Source organism: Pseudophryne corroboree, unplaced genomic scaffold, assembly GCF_028390025.1.
Source record: "Pseudophryne corroboree isolate aPseCor3 unplaced genomic scaffold, aPseCor3.hap2 scaffold_1149, whole genome shotgun sequence".
Taxonomy (NCBI): domain Eukaryota; kingdom Metazoa; phylum Chordata; class Amphibia; order Anura; family Myobatrachidae; genus Pseudophryne; species Pseudophryne corroboree.
In genome coordinates, this window is record NW_026967774.1 from 45,126 (window position 1) to 65,583 (window position 20,458).

The following is a 20,458-nucleotide window of genomic DNA, read 5'->3' on the forward strand; positions in this document are numbered from 1 at the left end:
GCAGTCCCCCCTTTTTACACATTGCGGCAGGTAGTCCCCCCTTTTTACACATTGCGGCAGGTAGTCCCCCCTTTTTACACATTGCGGCAGGCAGTCCCCCCTTTTTACACAGTGCGGCAGGCAGTCCCCCCTTTTTACACATTGCGGCAGGTAGTCCCCCCTTTTTACACATTGCGGCAGGCAGGCACAAGAAAGAAAAAGAAAGAAAGAAAGAAAGAAGAATTATACTTACCCTCAGGCTCCTCGGTGCAGCTGCGTCAGACGACGATTCCCGGGCAGTAGAGAATGAGGAGGAGGGAGCCGGAGGACGGAGCCGCAGCAGCGCTTTGTTACTGGTGGAGGCGCTGCTGCTGCTGCCCCTCTGCTTCCCTATAGGCTGTTCTCGGAAGACAGCCTATAGGGAAGCAGAGGAGCAGCAGCAGCAGCGCCTCCACCAGTAACAAAGCGCTGCTGCGGCTCCGTCCTCCGGCTCCCTCCTCCTTCCCCCGTCTGTACCGCTGCTCAGCTCCTATCTCCGGGCGGCTGTGCGCTGCGGGCAGCGGTTGCCTGCAGCGCACAGCGGCATGTAATGAGTCAGTTTGACTCATTACATGCTTGGGCCCCTGGACAGAGGCGGGCCCCAGTGCAGTGCACTGCCTGCACTGCCGGTAGTTCCGCCTCTGCATCAGGGGGATGTGTCTGGGTGATGACTGGAGAGGTGACTGCTGGGAATGGGACATTATACAGTAACACCAGGGGATGTGTCTGGGTGATGACTGGAGAGGTGACTGCTGGGAATGGGACATTATACAGTAACACCAGGGGATGTGTCTGGGTGATGACTGGAGAGGTGACTGCTGGGATTGGGACATTATACAGTAACACCGGGGGATGTGTCTGGGTGGTGACTGGAGAGGTGACTGCTGGGAATGGGATATATACAATAACACCAGGGGATGTGTCCGGGTGATGACTGGAGAGGTGACTGCTGGGAATGGGGCATTATACAGTAACGCCAGGGGATGTGTCTGGGTGATGACTGGAGAGGTGACTGCTGGGAATGGGACATTATACAGTAACACCAGGGGATGTGTCCGGGTGATGACTGGAGAGGTGACTGCTGGGAATGGGGCATTATACAGTAACGCCAGGGGATGTGTCCGGGTGATGACTGGAGAGGTGACTGCTGGGAATGGGGCATTATACAGTAACACCAGGGGACGTGTCTGGGTGATGACTGGAGAGGTGACTGCTGGGAATGGGATATATACAATAACACCAGGGGATGTGTCCGGGTGATGACTGGAGAGGTGACTGCTGGGAATGGGACATTATACAGTAACACCAGGGGATGTGTCTGGGTGATGACTGGAGAAGTGACTGCTGGGAATGGGGCATTATACAGTAACACAAGGGGGATTTGTCTGGGTGAGGACTGAAGAGGTGACTGTCGAGAATAGGACATTATACAGTAACACCAGGGGACGTGTTCTATAAGGTGTCAGGATGTCACTGTCTATGTATCCATGCAGGAGTGGGAGTATATAGAGGAACACAGGGGTCTGTACAAGGACGTGATGATGGAGAATCACCGGCCCCTCACATCACTGGGTAAGAGGAGACTGTCGGGTATTGTACAGTGGAGAGCAGGTATGGGGGCACCCTATATACACACATAATCTAGTAATCACATTTCTCTGACGTCCTAAGTGGATGCTGGGACTCCGTAAGGACCATGGGGAATAGCGGCTCCGCAGGAGACTGGGCACAACTAAAGAAAGCTTTAGGACTACCTGGTGTGCACTGGCTCCTCCCTCTATGACCCTCCTCCAGACCTCAGTTAGAATCTTGTGCCCGGCTGAGCTGGATGCACACTAGGGGCTCTCCTGAGCTCCTAGAAAAAGAAAGTATATTTAGGTTTTTTATTTTCAGTGAGATCTGCTGGCAACAGACTCACTGCTACGAGGGGGACTAAGGGGAGAAGAAGCGAACCTACCTGCTTGCAGCTAGCTTGGGCTTCTTAGGCTACTGGACACCATTAGCTCCAGAGGTATCGAACACAGGGCCCGACCTCGATCGTCCGGTCCCGGAGCCGCGCCGCCGTCCCCCTTACAGAGCCAGAAGCAAGAAGACGGTCCTGGAAATCGGCGGCAGAAGACTTCGCTCTTCACCAAGGTAGCGCACAGCACTGCATTGCTCCTCATGCACACCTCACACTCCGGTCACTGATGGGTGCAGGGCGCTGGGGGGGAAGGGGCGCCCTGAGCAGCAATATTAAACACCTTGGCTGGCAAATCTACACAATATATAGTTATACAGGCTATATATGTGTAAAATACCCCTGCCAGAGATCCATAAAAAAGCGGGAGAAGTCCACCGAAAAAGGGGTGGGGCTATCTCCCTCAGCACACTGGCGCCATTTTCTCTTCACAGTGCAGCTGGAAGACAGCTCCCCAGGATCTCCCCTGTAGTTTTCAGGCTCAAAGGGTTAAAAAGAGAGGGTGGTCACTAAATTTAGGCGCAATATTGTGTATACAAGCAGCTATTGGGAAAAATCACTCAGTTATGGTGTTAATCCCTGCATTATATAGCGCTCTGGTGTGTGCTGGCATACTCTCTCTCTGTCTCCCCAAAGGACTTTGTGGGGTCCTGTCCTCAGTCAGAGCATTCCCCGTGTGTGTGCGGTGTGTCGGTACGGCTGTGTCGACATGTTTGAGGAGGAAGGTTATGTGGAGGCGGAGCAGATGCCGATAAATGTGATGTCGCCCCCTGTGGGGCCGACACCAGAGTGGATGGATAGGTGGAAGGTATTAACCGAAAGTGTCAACTCCTTACTTAAAAGGCTGGATGACGTAACAGCTGTGGGACAGCCGGCTTCTCAGCCCGCGCCTGCCTAGGCATCTCAAAGGTCATCAGGGGCTCAAAAACGCCCGCTACCTCAGATGGCAGACACATATGTCGACACGGAGTCTGAATCCAGTGTCGGCGAGGTTGAGACATATACACAATCCACTAGAAACATCCGTAGCATGATCTCGGCAATGAAAAATGTGTTACACATTTCTGACATTAACCCAAGTACCACTAAAAAGGGGTTTTATGTTTGGGGAGAAAAAGCAGCCAGTGTTTTGTTCCCCCATCAGATGAGTGAATGAAGTGTGTGAAGAAGCGTGGGTTCCCCCGATAAGAAACTGGTAATTTCTAAAAAGTTACTGATGGCGTACCCTTTCCCGCCAGAGGATAGGTCACGTTGGGAGATATCCCTTAGGGTGGATAAGGCGCTCACACGTTTGTCAAAAAAGGTAGCACTGCCGTGTTAGGAAACGGCCACTTTGAAGGAGCCTGCTGATAAAAAGCAGGAGGCTATCCTGAAGTCTGTATTTACACACTCAGGTACTATACTGAGACCTAAAATTGCCTCAGCATGGATAGTGCTGCTGCAGCGTGGTCTGTTACCCTGTCAGATTGTTAACTCGACAGGGATACTATTTGGCTAACCATAGAGCATGTTAAAGACGTCGTCTTATATATGAGGGATGCACAGGGGGATATTTGCCGGCTGGCATCCAGAATTAAGGCAATGTCCATTCTGCCAGGAGGGTATTAGGGACCCGGCAGTGGACAGGTGATGCTGATTTTAAAAGGCACATGGAGATTCTGCCTTATAAGGGTGAGGAATTGTTTGGGGAAGGTCTCTGGGACCTCGTATCCGCAGCAACAGCTGGGAAGAAAAAAATTTACCTCAGGTTTCCTCACAACCTAAGAAAGCACCGTATTATCAGGTACAGTCCTTTCGGCTTCAGAAAAGCAAGCGGGCCAAAGGCGCTTCCTTTCTGCACAGAGACAAGGGAAGAGGGAAAAAGCTGCACCAGACAGCCAGTTCCCAGGATCAAAAATCTTCCCCCGCTTCCTCTAAGTCCACCGCATGATGCTGGGGCTCCACGGGTGGAGCCAGGTGCGGTGGGGGCACGTCTCGGGAGCTTCAGCGACCAGTGGGCTCGCTCACAGGTGGATCCCTGGGTTCTGCAAGTAGTATCACAGGGATACAAGCTGGAGTTCGAGGCGAATCCCCCTCGCCGTTACCTCAAATCAGCCTTGCCTGCTGCCCTCGAGGGGGGGTAGTACTGGTGGCAATTCACAAGCTGTATTTCCAGCAGGTGATAATCAAGGTACCCCTCCTTCAACAAGGCCGGGGTTACTATTCCACAAGGTTTGTGGTACCGAAACCAGACGGTTCGGTGAAACCCATTCTAAAAATTAGAATCCTTGAACACTTATATACGAAGATTCAAATTCAAAATGGAATCGCTCAGGGCGGTTATTGCATGCCTGGACGAAGGGAATTACATGGTATCACTGGACATCAAGGATGCTTACCTGCATGTCCCCATTTACCCTCCTCACCAGGAGTACCTCAAAATTGTGGTACAGGACTGTCATTACCAATTCCAGACGTTGCCGTTGGTCTGTCCCCGGCACGAGGGTATTTACCAAGGTAATGGCCGAATTAATGATAATCCTTCGAAAAAAGGGAGTTATAATTATCCCGTACTTGGACGATCTCCTTATAAAGGCGAGGTCCAGGGAGCAGTTGTTGGTCGGAGTAGCACTATCTCGTGAAGTGCTACAACAGCACGGCTGGATTCGGAATATTCCAAAGTCACAGCTGGTTCCTACGACGCGTCTACTGTTCCTGGGTATGGTTCTGGACACAGAACAGGAAAAAGTGTTTCTCCCGGAGGAGAAGGCCAAGGAGTTGTCATCTCTAGTCAGAGACCTCCTAAAACAAATACAGGTGTCGGTGCATCAATGCACGCGAGTCCTGGGAAGGATGGTAACTTCTTACGAAGAAATTCCATTCGGCAGGTTCCATGCAAGGATCTTCCTACACAAATATTCTGGAACTAAGGGCCATTCACAATGCCCTAAGTCAGGCTAGACCCTGCTTCAACACCAGTCGGTACTGATCCAGTTAGACAACATCACGGCGGTCGCCCATGTAAACCTACAGGACGGCACAGGAAGCAGGATGGCGATGGCAGAAGCCACAAGGATTTTCCGATGGGCGGAAAATCATGTGTTAGCACTGTCAGCAGTGTGCATTCCCGGAGTGGACAACTGGGAAGCAGACTTTCTCAGCAGGCATGACCTCCACCCGGGAGAGTGGGGACTTCATCCAGAAGTCTTCCAAAGGATTGTACACCATTGGGAAAGGCCACAGGTGGACATGATGGCGTCCCGCCTCAACAAAAAGCTAAAAAGATATTCCGCCAGGTCAAGGGACCCTCAGGCGATAGCTGTGGACACTCTGGTAACACTGTGGGTGTACCAGTCGGTGTATGTGTTCCCTCCTCTGCCTCTCATACCCAAGCTACTGAGAATAATAAGAAGGAGAGGAGTAAGAACTATACTCGAGGTTCCGGATTGGCCAAGAAGAGCTTGGTACCCAGAACTTCAAGAAATGCATTCAGAGGACTCATTGGGGTATATGCAATTGCGGTCAAATTTCAGAAAAAGTCGAATTCCGGAACGTTTTCGCCTCAAAAAATCAATTCGCCTATGCAGTACAGTACTTTTTCGCAAAAAAACGGACATTCAAAATTCGACTTTTGTCAATTCGACTTTTTTCGCATTCGACTTTTCTGCAATGGTACAGATGCTGCAATTCGCCCCAAGCATATTCAATTCAAGTTTGGAAATTCGCCTGCAGTGCTTTTCGACCGCAAATTCGCCTATTTCAGTCCGCCTCAGTTGACTGGCGGGTTCTCAAAAAAATTTTTTAGAACATAATTTTTTGGGATATTTGAGGATTGATAGTAGCATATCTATTTATATTTGAAAGGATTATCTACTTGGTTTGTCTTTTTTTGCTTCACAAGTATTATTTAATTGATTTTTTAAAGGAATATTTTTTTCTTCAATCTCCTGAGGGAAATTTACCCATGATTCCACAGTTTTACCCAGGATACACTTCTGCAAAGCCCCTCCTATCTCCTCACTCCTGGGTTTGAGACTACAGGGAGAAGGAGCCATTTTACAGTCAGCTCTGTGGAATCGTTTTTTTAGGAAAATCCCTGCGTTTTAAAACACATTCCTATTTTTGTACTGACTACAATGATGGAGCCTTTTTCTGACCAGATTGTGTTGTTCATGCTGGCTGCAAGCATGATGGAGGAAGAAAGTGCTGATGAACATCAGGATCCAGGTCAGCAAATGTCTGCATTGGGTGAGCCAGTATTGCGGGTTTCATTTCCACGTCCACGCCAGTATCGCACTAGGCGTGAACTGGAGGATCTCAGCGAGTTCGAGGTGATACAAAATTATCGCTTATCGACTCGCGACATATATTCGCTGTACGCTCTGTTGGCGGCCGACTTGGAACCTCGGGCACGGTCAAATCGTGCAATCAGCGGTTTTCAGAAACTGCTGGGGACGTTACATTTTTTGGCGTCAGGCACATTCCAGCCTACACTGTCTCAAACATGCGGTTTTTCTCAGTCGACACTGTCGCGCTGTATAACCCAAGTCATTAGGGCTTTCCGCAAATTGACGATCCAGTACATCACATTTCCAGAGACGGACAGCGAATGTCGTGAGATCAAATTAGGCTTTTTCAACAAATACAAATTTCCCAATGTGCTGGGCGCGATTGACTGTACCCACGTGCAGATCAGACCGCCACGGAATTCAGAGGAATGTTTTCGGAACCGAAAACAGTTCCATTCCCTGAACGTGCAGGCGGTCTGTGATGTCAACATGAGATTTTTGAACATTTTTGTGGGATTTCCTGGATCATCTCACGACTCCTTCATCCTAAGCCAGTCATCGCTGTTTGACAAGTTCGAAACAGGAAACATGCCTGGTGGCTGGCTGTTAGGTATGTATTTTCATTTTTTTATTATTTTATTATTATTTTTTTTATTATTTTTTACAAGTACCTAACATTTTTTTTATATTTTCTATAGGCGATGCGGGTTATCCAAACAAACCGTGGCTGTTGACCCCATTGTCTAATCCTGTTGGTAGAGCAGAAAAACGTTACCAAGAGAAACACATTGCATCGAGGGGAATAATTGAGCGTGCCTTCGGTGTACTTAAAAGCCGGTTTCGATGTTTAGACACTTCCGGCGGTGCTCTTTTGTACTCACCGTCGAAGGTTTGCGGCATGGTAAATGCATGTTGTATTTTACACAACATATGTGTCGCAAACCGTTTGCCGGTGACTCTTCGTCGTAGTGCTTTCCTACGCGGGAACCGGTCTTCTGCTCTACCGGTGGGTATGGGCGAAGGAGAGGATTCCCGGCGGACAGTGATACAAAATTTTTTTGCAGTTACCTGTGAGTATACTGACAACATTTGTATTATCGTGTAAACTGACATTGGATTTTTTTTAAAAAAACCTCTTCATTTATCTATTACAGAGTTTTACATCCTGTTGATGTGTATCCCCAGGCCGTGTTTATACAGTTTGTTCCCCCCTGTTTTATCCTGTTTGGTTACCGCAAATATTTGACCCTTTTATCCAACTCTACCATGGGCGACCTAATGGTGATGTGGACCTGACCCTCCGCCATGTAGCAGACAACCCCCTCAGGTGAGATGGATTGCCCAGAACTCCCTTTGTCCAAAATCATCCCGGCATGTCCAAAGTGCAGCACTCCGGCATTTGCAAGACTGCACATCCAAACATTCCCTCCTGATACACCAATGCTGGTCAGGGAATGTTTGGATGTGTAGTGACGCAAGTGCCGGAGGGTTGCATTTGGACCCACTGTTCCCCGCTTGTGTTGTGTGGACTGTATGTACCTCTTCTTTCCAGTCCCAGGGTGACACTATTACCCACATCTGGAAGCTCATACTGTTCTCTTCCACAGGTCCTGCGGTGTATCTTCCCAAGTGGCGTGGATGTGAGGAGACACGCCATTTCACCCGATGTTCCATGGGCGACCTAATGGTGATGTGGACCTGACCCTCCGCCATGTAGCAGACAACCACCTCAGGTGAGATGCATTGACCAACAAGACTCCCTTGTCCAAAATCACCCCGAAATGTCCAAAGTGCAGCACTCCGGCATTTGCAAGACTGCACATCCAAACATTCCCTCCTGATACACCAATGCTGGTCAGGGAATGTTTGGATGTGTAGTGATGCAAGTGCAGGAGGGTTGCATTTGGGCCGCTGCAACCCGCTTGTGTTGTGTGGACTGTTGTATGTACCTCTTTTTCCAGCCCCAGGGTGACACTATCACCCATATCTGGAAGCTCAAACTGTTCTCTTCCACAGGTCCTGCGATGTATCTTCCCAAGTGGCGTGGATGTGAAGAGACACGCCATTTCACCCGATGTTCCATGGGCGACCTACTGGTGATGTGGACCTGAACCTCCGCCATGTAGCAGACAACCCCCTCAGGTGAGATGGATTGCCCAGAACTCCCTTTGTCCAAAATCACCCCGGCATGTCCAAAGTGCAGCCCTCCGGCACTTGCGTCACTACACATCCAAACATTCCCTGAAACACCAATGCTGGTCAGGGAATGTTTGGATGTGTAGTGACGCAAGTGCCGGAGGGTTGCATTTGGACCCACTGTTCCCCGCTTGTGTTGTGTGGACTGTATGTACCTCTTCTTTCCAGTCCCAGGGTGACACTATTACCCACATCTGGAAGCTCATACTGTTCTCTTCCACAGGTCCTGCGGTGTATCTTCCCAAGTGGCGTGGATGTGAGGAGACACGCCATTTCACCCGATGTTCCATGGGCGACCTAATGGTGATGTGGACCTGACCCTCCGCCATGTAGCAGACAACCACCTCAGGTGAGATGCATTGACCAACAAGACTCCCTTGTCCAAAATCACCCCGAAATGTCCAAAGTGCAGCACTCCGGCATTTGCAAGACTGCACATCCAAACATTCCCTCCTGATACACCAATGCTGGTCAGGGAATGTTTGGATGTGTAGTGATGCAAGTGCAGGAGGGTTGCATTTGGGCCGCTGCAACCCGCTTGTGTTGTGTGGACTGTTGTATGTACCTCTTTTTCCCAGTCCCAGGGTGACCCTATCACCCATATCTGGAAGCTCAAACTGTTCTCTTCCACAGGTCCTGCGGTGTATCTTCCCAAGTGGCGTGGATGTGAGGAGACACGACATTTCACCCGATGTTCCATGGGCGACCTAATGGTGATGTGGACCTGACCCTCCGCCATGTAGCAGACAACCACCTCAGGTGAGATGCATTGACCAACAAGACTCCCTTGTCCAAAATCACTCCGAAATGTCCAAAGTGCAGCACTCCGGCATTTGCAAGACTGCACATCCAAACATTCCCTCCTGATACACCAATGCTGGTCAGGGAATGTTTGGATGTGTAGTGATGCAAGTGCAGGAGGGTTGCATTTGGGCCGCTGCAACCCGCTTGTGTTGTGTGGACTGTTGTATGTACCTCTTTTTCCAGCCCCAGGGTGACACTATCACCCATATCTGGAAGCTCAAACTGTTCTCTTCCACAGGTCCTGCGATGTATCTTCCCAAGTGGCGTGGATGTGAAGAGACACGCCATTTCACCCGATGTTCCATGGGCGACCTACTGGTGATGTGGACCTGAACCTCCGCCATGTAGCAGACAACCCCCTCAGGTGAGATGGATTGCCCAGAACTCCCTTTGTCCAAAATCACCCCGGCATGTCCAAAGTGCAGCCCTCCGGCACTTGCGTCACTACACATCCAAACATTCCCTGAAACACCAATGCTGGTCAGGGAATGTTTGGATGTGTAGTGACGCAAGTGCCGGAGGGTTGCATTTGGACCCACTGTTCCCCGCTTGTGTTGTGTGGACTGTATGTACCTCTTCTTTCCAGTCCCAGGGTGACACTATTACCCACATCTGGTAGCTCATACTGTTCTCTTCCACAGGTCTTCCGGTGTATCCTTCCTAAGTGGCGTGGATTTGAAGAGACAGTTCCCCGGGCAATCTACTTACGTACAATTCTACTGCATTACAAATTTTAATAAAAACCACAGGAAACTTCTATTTTTAAAAGTTTATTGAAGAAAAATTTTTTTTAATAAAGTTTGAAAGTTAATTAAAACAAAAAAGTAGTTTGTTCTTCTTTACATTCTTTTCTTGTGTATATAGATATCTGTGGGGAAAAGAAAAAAAGTATATTAAAGTAAAGACACACTAAATTCATGTTCATTTCTTTTCAATGAAAATTTGGGGAACAACACAGCCCAGCATGACCCATTGCTGGACGGTGTTGTTCTACAAAGGCATGCGGTTCAAAGTGAAAGAGTGGCGTCAGTGGTCAGCACTTTGACACGCTAACATTTGTGGAACAACACAGCCCAGCATGACCCATTGCTGGACGGTGTTGTTCTACAAAGGCATGCGGTTCAAAGTGAAAGAGTGGCGTCAGTGGTCAGCACTTTGACACGCTAACATTTGTGGAACAACACAGCCCAGCATGACCCATTGCTGGACGGTGTTGTTCTACAAAGGCATGCGGTTCAAAGTGAAAGAGTGGCGTCAGTGGTCAGCACTTTGACACGCTAACATTTGTGGAACAACACAGCCCAGCATGACCCATTGCTGGACGGTGTTGTTCTACAAAGGCATGCGGTTCAAAGTGAAAGAGTGGCGTCAGTGGTCAGCACTTTGACACACTAACATTTGTGGAACAACACAGCCCAGCATGACCCATTGCTGGACGGTGTTGTTCTACAAAGGCATGCGGTTCAAAGTGAAAGAGTGGCGTCAGTGGTCAGCACTTTGACACACTAACATTTGTGGAACAACACAGCCCAGCATGACCCATTGCTGGACGGTGTTGTTCTACAAAGGCATGCGGTTCAAAGTGAAAGAGTGGCGTCAGTGGTCAGCACTTTGACACACTAACATTTGTGGAACAACACAGCCCAGCATGACCCATTGCTGGACGGTGTTGTTCTACAAAGGCATGCGGTTCAAAGTGAAAGAGTGGCGTCAGTGGTCAGCACTTTGACACACTAACATTTGTGGAACAACACAGCCCAGCATGACCCATTGCTGGACGGTGTTGTTCTACAAAGGCATGCGGTTCAAAGTGAAAGAGTGGCGTCAGTGGTCAGCACTTTGACACACTAACATTTGTGGAACAACACAGCCCAGCATGACCCATTGCTGGACGGTGTTGTTCTACAAAGGCATGCGGTTCAAAGTGAAAGAGTGGCGTCAGTGGTCAGCACTTTGACACACTAACATTTGTGGAACAACACAGCCCAGCATGACCCATTGCTGGACGGTGTTGTTCTACAAAGGCATGCGGTTCAAAGTGAAAGAGTGGCGTCAGTGGTCAGCACTTTGACACACTAACATTTGTGGAACAACACAGCCCAGCATGACCCATTGCTGGACGGTGTTGTTCTACAAAGGCATGCGGTTCAAAGTTTCTTGAATTAAACATGGTTCTACTCACCTTGGTACGCACAACACAACTTTATGCCGTCCACTTCATTTCTCCTCACCAATCCTATGAATAAGTCAAAAACACAGACTAGTGAATAGTAAATTCACACAATGAAAGCCTACTGTACACCATTACAAAAAGGATTTTTGAAAGAAAAAGGGGGTATCAGAATAGCTCTTTGGCCCATCATACATGTAGCCGCAAGGAGCTTTCATCCGTTACCACACGCGCCCGCATACATGCCCGCGCATGTATGCCTACACAAAGCTCCTTGGTAGTACCCGGTCACGGGTGGGGAAGGCCAACAAAGAAAAAACAATAGTAAGAAAAACAACAAACTAATGGGAGGGGAAGAAAGGGATACATGAAAAACATTTAAAAGAAAATAAAATAATACGACCGGGTTTATGGTGGAAGTCTGTCCGGATCCTCTTCTTCCCCCTGATAGGGCGTGGATGTCCTGGGAGGCTGGGGAGTATGTAGACTGGTCCTCGGTGCCCATGCTGCTGAAGATTGTGCGGCCGGTGGTGGAGGCATCTGGGGGGTGGGGTACATCCCTGTATATCCCTGGTACATCTGTGACTGTCTGTACTGGGATGGGACTTGAGGAAGGGTACGATGCGTCCTTGTGGCTTGCGACGGCGGATATGGTGGATCACCAGCGTGTTGATGAGCTGGTACTGGGAGCTTATCATAGATCATCTGCAGTGTGGTTGCGATGAGCTGTTGGCTGGAAGAGGAGTGTCGATGACTCTCCGACATGTTCTTATTGCTTTCTGCCAGACATGAGGTATTTTCCACAAGCTTGAGCAAGGAATCGGACATAATGCTAAGTACGCTCCTATTCTCTCTACGATCTTCAATTATGATCTGTAGTATTGTGGCCGTGCTGTCGGAAAGAGTCTTCTGCAGTTCTTGCAGACTGTTGGACATTTTCTCCATTGTCCTCTCAATGTTGTCCAGTCTGCTTCCCACGACATTTGTGTACGTATCCTGGCGGGTCCCAATCTCCGATGCCAGGGTGTGAACCCTCTGAACAGTTGAGGGATTCTGCCCTTCCTGGATGTCTGCCACCACTTGCATTTGGGCAGCTCAAAAGAAAAATTGAAAATATTATACACATTCATCATACACTTGTTTGAAGGCTCACAATTCAATTTACTCACACAGGGATGTAGCAACTGCAGCCTGCTGCACTTCCACCTCGTCATCCTCTAACGACTCCTGTAGGAGATCCGGCCTGAAGTAGGAACCAATCCCCGAAGCTAGTCCGCTGCTGGTCCGTGGCACCACTGTTTGCAAAATAATTTTTTGGGGAAAGTTAATAAACTTTACACAACTGCTGACCCCCCCCCCCCCCCCCCCACAAAAAAAAATACAAACCTTCTCCATCCTGTGGTGCCGCTGCTCCAGGAGCTCCACTTGTCCTCGTTTCTGAAGACTTTTCAAGGGTCTGGCTGGATACATCTGCACGGCTGTCCTCAAACCCAAGAAAAGTCTCGTCTGTTAACCCTGTAGACTCAAACAGATCGGGTGATGGGTCCACAAGGGTTGTGTCTTGAGGCTCTTCAGTCCCAGAGCTCCTGGAGAGACGACGATCTGGTGATGGCCTGCGCGCAGGAGCAGTAGTTTGGCGCCCATCTTGTGGTGTGGTCGCCGACGGTGTCTGGCACACAGGTGATAGTCTGAGCGCTGACGTCGTCTGGTGCACAGGTGACAAACTGCGCGATGACGAACTGTGGCGCACAGGTGACGATATGCGCGCTCCTGATGCCTGCTGCACAGGTGACGGTCCGTGCGCTGGCGATGTCCTGTGCGCAGGTGATGTCCTCTGGGCAGGCCTGTCTGAAAAACAAAAAAACTCACATTAGCAAATACAAAATTTTTTCGTTAGTACAGCTCATCTGAATGTATTCTTACCATCAGGCCTCCTTTTGGACTGCTTGTCTCCCGCCTTCTTCCGTCATCTGGGCGGTTCTTCCTCCTCGGGAAAGCCATCGGATGGCTGGAGTCCACACCTCCGCGAACTCCTTCGACCATGGCAGGGTTCATGCACCTTCTAATAACGTTCTCCCAGGGTAGCCACTTCATATTGAGAGCCGGGCCACCTCCCGTAGCTGTCTCATGTCGGCGCTGAATCCCCATCTTCTTTTTGGTCTGTCTGCGGCAATCACTGTACCGCTTCATACAGTTTCTGGTGCTCCGGCGGTTTCCAGATACTGCAGTGACTTGGCTCGCGATGGAATCCCAGATGCTTCGCTTTGTCCTAGCTGCTGTGGTCTGTGCCCTTGGTCCATACAGAATGTCGTAGGACCTGTCGACGCCATCCACTAGGGAACAGTTTTCCGCCTCAGTGTATCTGGGTCCACGCGGCTTTTTCGGTCCTGCATCTTCACCAGAGGCTTCCTCCTCCGACTGCTCCTCTGGCTGGCTTCTTGCCTTTAGGAATTGAAAAAAAAAACCATGCATTTAATAAGATCGGTATGTACCTGTGAGTGTTAGTATCCCTGGCATTGCGCACATATACCTGTAGGTGTGCATGGCAGTGCGTAAACTAGGGTGGGTCAAGTTGAATGCTATTTGTGTCTGCAGGTGTTGTCAGTACCTTTCTACTAGGCTTTTTCTTAGATTTCTCATGGGCCCTTGACGACCGCGGCTGGTCACTGGATGCCTGGTCGGTCGTATCCTCCTCCCGGGTCGGCTCCCACTCCTCGTTGCTATGCAGGGATAGATCCGAGGGGGTGGGGGAAGGGGGGGGGGGGGGTCGGTCTGCTTGTCCCTGGACATCTCTGTTTTAAAAAGAACAAAAAAAAATAATAATTTTATATATATATATATATATACAAACAGAGAACCCAGCACTCACCAAAGTAAACTCACTTATCCTCAACAATTCAATAAATAAATGATGGGGGTTTAGTTGGTGGATTGGCCAATGCACGGAAGCCTGTATACCGATTCAAGGTACCCCACCTTCATACAGGTCCTACACTATCACAGAGTCTTAAAACCTGACTACCACACTGCTGCATCATCTGCCTGCTAGATGTAATGTGTACCTGCCACAGACTTTATGGCTTTTAAAGGCACACTAGTCACCTATTGCACTGGCTCAAAGATGATTGCTAAAAAACAGCTGAGACAGGTTAAGGATAAGTGAGTTTACTTTGGTGAGTGCTGGGTCCTCTGTTTGTATTTATTAGAGCGATGTGGTCATGGGCTTCATGCACCCCGCCCTGTGAGTGGTAAGTGCAGCTGTGTGCCCCGCTTCTGTGGTGGAGAGTGCAGTGTTACATGCACCCCACCCTGTGAGTGGTAAGTGCATAGCTGTGCCCCGCTTCTGGTGCGGTGAGTGCTGTGGTTTTTACTCTGTGTGTATATGAAGGGGTTAATCTATGGTTAGCTCTTATTAACCGTGGCCACTAGCTTTCTCATGCACCCTGTGTGGACTTTATTATCCTGAACCTGTCTCAGCTGTTTTTTAGCAATCATCTTTGAGCCAGTGCAATAGGTGACTAGTGTGCCTTTAAAAGCCATAAAGTCTGTGGCAGGTACACATTACATCTAGCAGGCAGATGATGCAGCAGTGTGGTAGTCAGGTTTTAAGACTCTGTGATAGTGTAGGACCTGTATGAAGGTGGGGTACCTTGAATCGGTATACAGGCTTCCGTGCATTGGCCAATCCACCAACTAAACCCCCATCATTTATTTATTGAATTGTTGAGGATAAGTGAGTTTACTTTGGTGAGTGCTGGGTTCTCTGTTTGTATTTATTAGAGCGATGTGGTCATGGGCTTCATGCACCCCGCCCTGTGAGTGGTAAGTGCAGCTGTGTGCCCCGCTTCTGTGGTGGAGAGTGCAGTGTTACATGCACCCCACCCTGTGAGTGGTAAGTGCATAGCTGTGCCCCGCTTCTGGTGCGGTGAGTGCTGTGGTTTTTACTCTGTGTGTGTGTGTATATATATATATATATATATATATAAATATAAATTTACATTTACCACATTACATAATTAAATGCAATCACATGTCATGCTGCTGGGACCCCAGTTCTCAAGCAGGACCAAAACACCATCCCTGCACATACTGGAAATCAAAAATGTCTGACACACAAAATGTCTGACACACAAAATGGCTGACACACCAGTGGTAAAATAGGAGAGAAAAAACAGGTTTGACTGACAACCGACACAACATGTCGACCGCATGGCAGCCACAGACTTGCTCCAAATCACCCTAAACTAGTCAGAAATCATCCCAGCACACTCTGGAGGTACACCAGTGGTAAAATAGGAGGGAAAAAACAGGTTTGGCAAACAAACGACACCACATGTCGACCGCATTGCTACCGACACACACTAAAAATCAGCCCAAGCTAGCTAAAAATCAATCCTGCACATGCTGGAGGTACACCAATGCAAAAGGAAGGCCCAAAAAGTAATTTTAAGAAAAGAAAAATTTTTTGAAAAACTACCCCAAAACACAAATCTCCACAAAAAAATGCAGCAAAACTAACAGGAGCTATACACATACCTGCACACATACCCAAACACCCCATGTACACCTCATGGCAACCCCCACTACACAAACACATACATGCAACACCAGACCCACATGTGGTACTTACCTGCAAATGTAGTAAAAGCTCCTAAAATGGCTCTCCTCCGGGGTAACAGGTATCCTCCTGTCTGTCCTGGAATAAAGCCTGCTGGGGTGTCCAAACGATATCCACAGCAAACAACCAAATTGTTAGCTCTGCACCTCCTCACACCTCTCTGCAGGTTCACAAAATGGCTGCAGAGCACGCAGCAAACAAGCCCTAATAAAGGGCTGCTTTCGGCGGGAAGTCGAATTCGGGACGCCCATTACTCGCCGATTGGGCCGTTATCCGCCAAGGGGTGTGTCGAATCCGTTTTGCATTGCATATGGTGAATTCATGGTCCCGGCAGCAGGGCTGTGGCTGTCGAGTGCAGGCGAATTTTTAAACGGACGAAAAAAAGGCGCGATTCGCCCGCAATTGCATATACCCCTAATATATATACCTCTAATATGTTAATTAATGGACCGCAGTACTGCACATATCAGCTGATTCAGCTGCATTTAAATACAATCGATCTAATGTGAGTGATTACAGCTGAATCTGTATACAGTTTATATACAATCAGAAATATTGTGGCTACATTTTATCTGGTTATTATTGGCATAACTGTTTTTATTGTGTTGAACTCTAATAAATATTAGAAATATTTTTATTTATATACCATCAGCGCTCTTTTGTCTCTATTGAAACTTAAACAATCTATATCATCTAAGGCATCCAGTTGCCGCATAGGAGCTGCTGTCTAATAATCAATATGTTTGGTGCTCATTTAATACATGTAGCATTGCATTAGCGCCTGATTTAGCTAGGTAATTATATCTTGCATTTTGTCACCTCACTGACGTGACAGGCTCAGCTGTCAGTCATGCAGCCCCACTGCGCCCACTCTCTCCTTACTCATACATACATGCCTTTCTGGGAGTGTCTCGTCCTGGCTGTCAGTCATGCAGACCCACTGCTCCCACTCTCTCCGTACTCATACATACATGCCTTTCTGGGAGTGTCTCGTCCTGGTTGTCAGTGATGCAGCCCCACTGCGCCCACTCTCTCCGTACTCATACACACGTCTTTCTGGGAGTGTCTCGTCCTGGGTGTCAGTCATGCAGCCCCACTGCGCCCACTCTCTCCGTACTCATACATACATGTCTTTCTGGGAGTGTCTCATCCTGGCTGTCAGTCATGCAGACCCACTGCACCCACTCTCTCCGTACTCATACATACATGTCTTTCTGGGAGTGTCTCGTCCTGGGTGTCAGTCATGCAGCCCCACTGCACCCACTCTCTCCGTACTCATACATACATGTCTTTCTGGGAGTGTCTCATCCTGGCTGTCAGTCATGCAGACCCACTGCTCCCACTCTCTCCGTACTCATGCATACATGCCTTTCTGGGAGTGTCTCGTCCTGGGTGTCAGTCATGCAGCCCCACTGCACCCACTCTCTCCGTACTCATACATACATGTCTTTCTGGGAGTGTCTCATCCTGGCTGTCAGTCATGCAGACCCACTGCACCCACTCTCTCCGTACTCATACATACATGCCTTTCTGGGAGTGTCTCGTCCTGGGTGTCAGTGATGCAGCCCCACTGCGCCCACTCTCTCTGTACTCATACATACATGTCTTTCTGGGAGTGTCTCATCCTGGCTGTCAGTCATGCAGACCCACTGCACCCACTCTCTCCGTACTCATACATACATGTCTTTCTGGGAGTGTCTCGTCCTGGGTGTCAGTCATGCAGCCCCACTGCACCCACTCTCTCCGTACTCATACATACATGTCTTTCTGGGAGTGTCTCATCCTGGCTGTCAGTCATGCAGACCCACTGCTCCCACTCTCTCCGTACTCATGCATACATGCCTTTCTGGGAGTGTCTCGTCCTGGGTGTCAGTCATGCAGCCCCACTGCACCCACTCTCTCCGTACTCATACATACATGTCTTTCTGGGAGTGTCTCATCCTGGCTGTCAGTCATGCAGACCCACTGCACCCACTCTCTCCGTACTCATACATACATGCCTTTCTGGGAGTGTCTCGTCCTGGTCAGTGATGCAGCCCCACTGCTCCCAGTCTCTCCGTACTCATACATACATGCCTTTCTGGGAGTGTCTCGTCCTGGCTGTCAGTGATGCAGCCCCACTGCTCCCAGTCTCTCTGTACTCATACATACATGTCTTTCTGGGAGTGTCTCATCCTGGGTGTCAGTGATGCAGCCCCACTGCGCCCACTCTCTCCGTACTCATACATACATGCCTTTCTGGGAGTGTCTCATCCTGGGTGTCAGTGATGCAGCCCCACTGCGCCCACTCTCTCTGTACTCATACATACATGTCTTTCTGGGAGTGTCTCGTCCTGGGTGTCAGTGATGCAGCCCCACTGCTCCCACTCTCCGTACTCATACATACATGCCTTTCTGGGAGTGTCTCGTCCTGGTCAGTGATGCAGCCCCACTGCTCCCACTCTCTCTGTACTCATACATACATGCCTTTCTGGGAGTGTCTCGTCCTGGTCAGTGATGCAGCCCCACTGCGCCCACTCTCTCCTTACTCATACATACATGCCTTTCTGGGAGTGTCTCGTCCTGGGTGTCAGTGATGCAGCCCCACTGCTCCCACTCTCTCCGTACTCATACATACATGCCTTTCTGGGAGTGTCTCGTCCTGGGTGTCAGTCATGCAGCCCCACTGCGCCCACTCTCTCCGTACTCATACATACATGCCTTTCTGGGAGTGTCTCGTCCTGGCTGTCAGTGATGCAGCCCCACTGCTCCCACTCTCTCCGTACTCATACATACATGCCTTTCTGGGAGTGTCTCATCCTGGTTGTCAGTGATGCAGCCCCACTGCTCCCACTCTCTCCGTACTCATACATACATGCCTTTCTGGGAGTGTCTCGTCCTGGGTGTCAGTCATGCAGCCCCACTGCGCCCACTCTCTCTGTACTCATACATACATGCCTTTCTGGGAGTGTCTCATCCTGGTTGTCAGTCATGCAGCCCCACTGCTCCCACTCTCTCCGTACTCATACATACATGCCTTTCTGGGAGTGTCTCGTCCTGGGTGTCAGTGATGCAGCCCCACTGCGCCCACTCTCTCTGTACTCATACATACATGTCTTTCTGGGAGTGTCTCGTCCTGGCTGTCAGTGATGCAGCCCCACTGCGCCCACTCTCTCCGTACTCATACATACATGTCTTTCTGGGAGTGTCTCGTCCTGGTTGTCAGTCATGCAGCCCCACTGCGCCCACTCTCTCCGTACTCATACATACATGCCTTTCTGGGAGTGTCTCGTCCTGGTCAGTGATGCAGCCCCACTGCTCCCACTCTCTCCGTACTCATACATACATGCCTTTCTGGGATTGTCTCGTCCTGGGTGTCAGTGATGCAGCCCCACTGCTCCCACTCTCTCTGTACTCATACATACATGCCTTTCTGGGAGTGTCTCGTCCTGGGTGTCAGTCATGCAGCCCCACTGCGCCCACTCTCTCCGTACTCATACATACATGCCTTTCTGGGAGTGTCTCGTCCTGGTCAGTGATGCAGCCCCACTGCTCCCACTCTCTCCGTACTCATACATACATGCCTTTCTGGGATTGTCTCGTCCTGGGTGTCAGTGATGCAGCCCCACTGCTCCCACTCTCTCTGTACTCATACATACATGCCTTTCTGGGAGTGTCTCGTCCTGGGTGTCAGTGATGCAGCCCCACTGCGCCCACTCTCTCCGTACTCATACATACATGCCTTTCTGGGAGTGTCTCGTCCTGGTTGTCAGTGATGCAGCCCCACTGCGCCCACTCTCTCTGTACTCATACATACATGTCTTTCTGGGAGTGTCTCGTCCTGGCTGTCAGTGATGCAGCCCCACTGCGCCCACTCTCTCCGTACTCATACATACATGCCTTTCTGGGAGTGTCTCGTCCTGGTCAGTGATGCAGCCCCACTGCTCCCACTCTCTCCGTACTCATACATACATGCCTTTCTGGGATTGTCTCGTCCTGGGTGTCAGTGATGCAGCCCCACTGCTCCCACTCTCTCTGTACTCATACATACATGCCTTTCTGGGAGTGTCTCGTCCTGGGTGTCAGTGATGCAGCCCCACTGCGCCCACTCTCTCCGTACTCATACATACATGTCTTTCTGGGAGTGTCTCGTCCTGGGTGTCAGTGATGCAGCCCCACTGCTCCCACTCTCTCTGTACTCATACATACATGCCTTTCTGGGAGTGTCTCGTCCTGGTCAGTGATGCAGCCCCACTGCGCCCACTCTCTCCGTACTCATACATACATGTCTTTCTGGGAGTGTCTCGTCCTGGGTGTCAGTGATGCAGCCCCACTGCGCCCACTCTCTCCGTACTCATACATACATGTCTTTCTGGGAGTGTCTCGTCCTGGCTGTCAGTGATGCAGCCCCACTGCTCCCACTCTCTCCGTACTCATACATACAT

General features: G+C 49.7%; 2 protein-coding genes across 2 annotated transcripts; one reads left to right on the top strand and one right to left on the bottom strand.

Moving 5' to 3' along the window:
- Positions 1-1,624: 1,624 nt before the first annotated feature.
- Positions 1,625-7,594, top strand: LOC134990160 (putative nuclease HARBI1). The gene is made up of 3 exons (XM_063950657.1): positions 1,625-6,856; positions 6,945-7,316; positions 7,401-7,594. Coding segments are annotated over exons 1-3 (1,137 nt in total). The 5' UTR covers positions 1,625-6,093; the 3' UTR covers positions 7,403-7,594.
- A 3,840-nt stretch (positions 7,595-11,434) lies between these two features.
- Positions 11,435-12,707, bottom strand: LOC134990155 (uncharacterized). Its single transcript, XM_063950652.1, has 2 exons — positions 12,586-12,707; positions 11,435-12,510 (listed from the first exon to the last, which is right to left on the bottom strand). Exon 2 carries the CDS (start codon positions 12,500-12,502, stop codon positions 11,825-11,827), a length of 678 nt encoding a protein of 225 aa, XP_063806722.1. The 5' UTR covers positions 12,503-12,510; positions 12,586-12,707; the 3' UTR covers positions 11,435-11,824.
- Positions 12,708-20,458: the final 7,751 nt, after the last annotated feature.